This window comes from Hibiscus syriacus, unplaced genomic scaffold (genome assembly GCF_006381635.1).
Source record: "Hibiscus syriacus cultivar Baekdansim isolate YM2019G1 unplaced genomic scaffold, ASM638163v2 tig00110890_pilon, whole genome shotgun sequence".
Lineage (NCBI taxonomy): Eukaryota > Viridiplantae > Streptophyta > Magnoliopsida > Malvales > Malvaceae > Hibiscus > Hibiscus syriacus.
The window spans coordinates 1676489-1682167 of record NW_024062900.1 but is presented as its reverse complement, the minus strand read 5'-3'; the positions used below and the strand labels follow the sequence as shown (position 1 = coordinate 1682167).

Here is a 5679-nt window from a genome sequence, read left to right as displayed (position 1 = left end):
ACATAATCCATAGCCAATAGCCCATATTAAACCTTGAGGACCCTGGGTATACGAGTAAAATACCTACACCGTAGTGCTAAACCTGCACTAAGCTTACGCCATAGTGCTAATCCGGACAATACACATAAGGTCGTGCCCACCACCTACATTAAGCTTTCGCTATAGTGCTAATCCGGACATAAACCTGCACTTAGTGTCCTTACACACTATAGTGCTAATATAAACCTGCAGCTGCTATACTCTATGGCATGCCAACTATACCCTGTCCCTCAATGACTTACTTTGGGCATATAGTCTATTTTATTCGATCCATCCATGGCAAAGTATATCATCAATATTTAACATTGGATAGTTCATACCCGAAAACATTCATGGTAAAATATCACATTTTTCATGATCAATGCATTTTAGTTTCATACTCTGACATATCAATGTCAATTTATAAAAATGATATAAAATCATGCCGATATAAACAAGGTCGACTTATCTCAAGTCTTCCTTATGATGTATAAAACATCCATGTATAATTTCATGCATGTATTGCACTCACCTTGACACTTTATATCTTTCAAAATATTTGTGCCTCACTATTGTCCACAATATACCCTTTTTATACTTGACTTGCTTCAATTGCAAATCAACCATGATCTGTATAAATGACAAATTTATAACAATACATATGTTAGTATTTTACTAACATAAATACATTCCACCATATCTCCATACTATATTTGAAATTCATCATCTATCAAAATATTCAACTCTTAATAATTCCTTATAACATTGGAACCAACTTTTCCAATTTACCCAAAATGGTCTTCACCATTTTACCACTTAAATTCTTAATACCAATAATTCCAACATTGAAATTATTTCCATTCAAATGCTTTTACAAAAGCATAAATACATTTAAGTACCCCAACTATGCAATTGTTGTACTTAAATCACCAATCATTTCAATCTTCCCAAAATAATCAATTTCCAGCATAGTACATCAATTATACAATACTTACACAACAACCCATTAATTTTCCATAATTCAGACAACTCGCACTACCCTTAAAGAATCATTATTCTGTATTGATATAGACACTGGAATTAAATTATGTTTCTTCCGTTAAAAACTAGACTAAAATAAGAATCTATCCATATAAAGAACTCCTTCTAATTCATTCTGTACAATTTATGGTGAATTTTCAAAGTTCGCCAACAGAATATGTTTTGTACAGAATTCTGCTGTCCGACTTTTCTGACCTTTCCTCAGTTAAAAATTCATATATATATTTGTATACAACTTGAAATTGATCCCAGTTTGTTTTAAACAAAAATAAATCCATATATGAACACAATATATACAAATAACCCCCAAATTATTTTTTATATATTTTCTGGTGAATTTTCGAACCTACTGCCAGAATCAAAATCCAAACTGTTTTCTTTAACTTCATCCTTAGGTTCTTCATCATTTCTTACAACCAATTCTTTAAAATCACTTAACTCTTCAAAACCCATAAAACACAAGAATTAAAATCCCCTTCATCAACTCAAGATAAATTTGAACATGAAACCCTAGTAATATTCATGTCAAAATGTAGAGAATTGAAAGTAGAATATTTTTCCTAATCACTCTTAGTCTAATTCTCAAGAATTAGCTTCAAAATTAAAACTAAAGATTCTTACCTTCAAGATTGGAGCTTCCGGCCCTTTGATGAAGAAGAAGCTGAATTTCTCCACTGTATTTGATATTCTAATGATATAATATCTAACACATGCTTAATACATATATTATAATAGAATATTTTATTCCATTTAATAGAAAATTTCACTTTTGCCCTTAATGCATTTCCATATTCACCATATAACCTAGCAATCTGATCGATACCATATTTCAAAGTCAAACATAATTTATTTTGTCTTTGACTTCCGAAATTCACCTTGAATTTTCAAATCTTGCGTTTTAGTCACTAAATTCCACTGTTTTCGGTTAAATCTGAAAATTTACACCTTTCCAGAAAAAATTTCTCTGATCCAAAATATTAAAATAATATTTTCAACCATCTTATAACATCCTTCAAATTTTCGTAAAATTCAAACTCGATCCGAATTACCGATTCCTTATCGGCTTTAACCCTTTCTAGTTTTTCTTTACTAAAACTCCAAATCCAAAAATATGATTTCTATAAAACTCCACTCTCAAGAGTAGACCATCTATTTATGGAATAAAATTCTTTTTAGGAAATTATCACTTAATTCCCTAAACTTTTTTCCCCAAATTTCTACTTTGACAATCAAACTTTCAAAATTTACATTTTGGTCATCATCTAGATTTTTGGGGTATTATAGAACCGATTCCCCCGCAAGGGGGGTACCGATTCCCCCCTGAATGGTTTAGCTCCGAGAAATTCCAGTATGCTTGGAGGGAACCGATTCCCCCCAGGGGTATCGATTCCCTCCACTGTTCAACGGTCGAATATTTGAATTTTACACTTAGGGAACCGATTCCCCATGAGAGGGTACCGATTCCCCCCACGCTCCAAGTAGAAATATTAATTGTTTTCACACTTAAACGGCTCCAATAACTTCATTAATAATCCCCAACGTTCAGAAGTGATTCATGGTGTATTTAAACAAGCTTAAAAGCCATTGATAAAAAACAAGAAACATCAAGCAACTAGAATCAAGAGAGAATCAAAGACAAAGAATCAAACCTCAAGTTTGAGCATTTCAAGCCTATTTTTCATTCAATATTCATTTTGCTTTCAAGAACACTTATTGTGCACAATTGTATTTATTCTTGACTGTTCTTTCTTTGTTCTAGAATTGTGCAAACATATTTGCCTTGTGAGGTTTGTCTTGTAAGTTTGCAAATTTGTAATCTTCTCTTTGAGAAAAGAGTGTTCTCAAGAATTGGGGTATATTCTTGAGGGAGTTGTAAGGTTATCTCTTTGGCCTCAAAAGAAAGAACAAATTAGTGAATTTGTTGGAAAATCCTTAGTGTGGATAGCTAAGGTAGTGGACGTAGACTTTGGTTGATAAGGTCGAACCACTCTAAATCGCTATGCAATTACTTTCAATTTTCTACAAAAGCTTCCACAAAATTTTAATTGCCAATTCACCCCCTCTTGGCCGATTCTGTCAATCGATTAACTCAACATACTCAATAAAAATAAAAACCATAATAACTATTTAATGAAACCTTAGGTAATTTTTGACATTATGTCATAAAAAATTAGAGTAAAGTATATAAATGGTCTCCCAACTATAGGTATTACTTTGTTGGGTTTCAATACTATTAAAAGTTACAAAATGGTCCATTGACTAGAGGGTACTAGTTGTTGAATCCCTCGACCATTAAAAGTTACAAAATGATCACCAGACTATTCATATGTTCTAAACTTATCATTTCCTGTTAAAAAATTGACTATCGTCTAAGTTGGACATTAAACTTTTGATTGAGATGTGATAAAATTATATTTTAATGATGTCTATTTGCACCAATGTTACTTTCAAGAATTGGCTTGACAACATAATGTTTCAAGCACTAGCTTGACGATATAATATAAACGAAGAGTCTATCCAAATATACAACTCAAACGATCTTGAGATTAGATTTTACCATAGCCCTGCCAATACACTGACGTCAAACTCAAACAACTATAAATTTTTAATAAAAAAATGATGAGTTTTGAATATTAATAATCATGTGACTATTTTATAACTTTTAATAGTTGAAAGACTATACAAAACATCTTATAATTAAAGTGTCTTTTTATAATTATCAATAGTTGAAGACTCGACAAAAACAAACATACTATAATAATGTCATTTTATATACTTTACGCTAAAAAAAATTTAGGTACAACTTTAATGAAATAGAAATGGATTATAAAATCACCTTTTTCTCACCTTTCGTCTTTAGCCATTCACCAAACACCAACAGCACAAAATAATATAAAATCAAAGCAAAATATAACCAACGAAGGCCATTGTTGTCATCAATCAATCCAAAACCCCACCAAAGAAACTAGATAGATAGAAAAGGGCTAAAATAGAACACCCAATTACGCTCGTTTCCTCTCGATCAACAAAAACCAATGGCCTCCTTATCCCTCCACCTCTCCTCCCTCCACCACACCTCCACCACCGCTTTTGTCCCACGCGCCACCCCTGTCAACCTACGGACCCGAACCCAGAAAGCATTCTCCATCAAGTCCCAATCTGCTCCTGTCCTTTCCCAAGATGATCTCAAAAAGCTTGCAGCTGACAAAGCGGTTGAGTCAGTCAAGTCAGGCATGGTCCTAGGCCTCGGAACAGGCTCAACGGCATCTTTTGTGGTTGACAAACTGGGTCAACTACTATCAGCCGGTCAACTTTCCAACATCGTTGGGATTCCAACCTCAAAAAGAACCCAAGAACAAGCTGCATCGCTCAATATCCCCTTATCCACCCTTGACTTGCACCCCCATATCGATCTTGCCATCGATGGCGCCGATGAAGTCGACCCCAACCTCGACTTAGTTAAAGGCCGTGGGGGTGCACTTCTGCGTGAGAAAATGGTTGAAGCGGCTTCTTCATCTTTCATTGTAGTGGCTGACGATAGTAAGATTGTTTCGGGGCTTGGAGGGAGTGGTTTGGCTATGCCGGTTGAAGTCGTGCAGTTTTGCTGGAAATATAACTTGGTGAGACTTGAAGGGTTGTTTAAAGAGTTAGGATGTGAAGCCAAATTGAGGTTAGCTGGGGATGGTAGTGAAAAGCCTTATGTCACTGATAATGGGAATTATATTGTGGATTTGTATTTCAAGAATCCAATTAAAGATGGGTTCGCAGCTGGGAAAGAGATTTCTTCCATGGAAGGTGTAGTGGAACATGGGTTGTTTTTGGGGATGGCTACCTCTGTTATTATTGCTGGGAAGACCGGTGTGGAAATTATGACCAAGTGATTGATGAAAAAAGTGGGGCAGTTTTCATTGTTGTTATTTGACCTTTGAGGTGGAATTTATTGCCAATGTTTTGGATTTTGATGCTGTGTAGAGTAATTGAACAATGTGGAATAGTTTGGGATTTTGAAATAAAATTGATGAATTGATCAATGATATCTAGTACTTTTGTCCTTTCTATGATCTATCTAGTTTCCATGTTCTTTTGGTTAGTTTTGAAGTTCTTGGGGAATTTGTTGCAAAGATATGGATTTCGATAATGTCTTAGACTAATTGTAGAATGTGTAATAATTTAGATTTGGAGATATCCTGAGTTGCTCTATATGCTTGCATGGATTTTGGTATGGACTGCTTTGGTTTTCATGTTAAACTACAGATGTTTGTTAATTTGTTTTCAAAGCTCCTATGTATAGAAGTAATGCAAGTGCACTTTTTAGCTTCATGACTAATGTTGTTTCATAGTGCCTGCCTTTTTCCCGTTTCCGTCTGTCGTTGAACATTGTAGAAATGAAAAAGGGTTGAACATGAAAGCAGCCATATGAACCAAATAGCTCTTGTAACAAGACATTTCAGAGTGAATCCCTTAGCATCATCCTGAGATATGTTGGTGGTGCCTGCATTTCCAGTTTCCATTAGTCATCAATCATTGTAAAACCGTAATAAAAGTAACCAAAGCATTGAACTTGAAATAAGCCATAAGAAACCATTAGTGTATATAACATGAGGTTTCCAGGGTGAATCC

The 5679-nt window shown here is 34.4% G+C and overlaps 1 protein-coding gene across 1 annotated transcript; it reads left to right on the top strand.

Moving 5' to 3' along the window:
• The first annotated feature begins 3993 nt into the window (after positions 1-3993).
• Positions 3994-5094, top strand: LOC120144515 (probable ribose-5-phosphate isomerase 3, chloroplastic). Its single transcript, XM_039158555.1, has one exon. The coding sequence runs from the start codon at positions 4095-4097 to the stop codon at positions 4938-4940; it is 846 nt and encodes a 281-aa protein (XP_039014486.1). The 5' UTR covers positions 3994-4094; the 3' UTR covers positions 4941-5094.
• The last annotated feature ends 585 nt before the right edge of the window (positions 5095-5679 follow it).

What these genes read in the sequence shown, in the direction of transcription:
- LOC120144515 (XM_039158555.1), top strand. Translation starts at nt 4,095, where the DNA reads ATGGCCTCCTTATCCCTCCACCTCTCCTCCCTCCACCACACCTCCACC.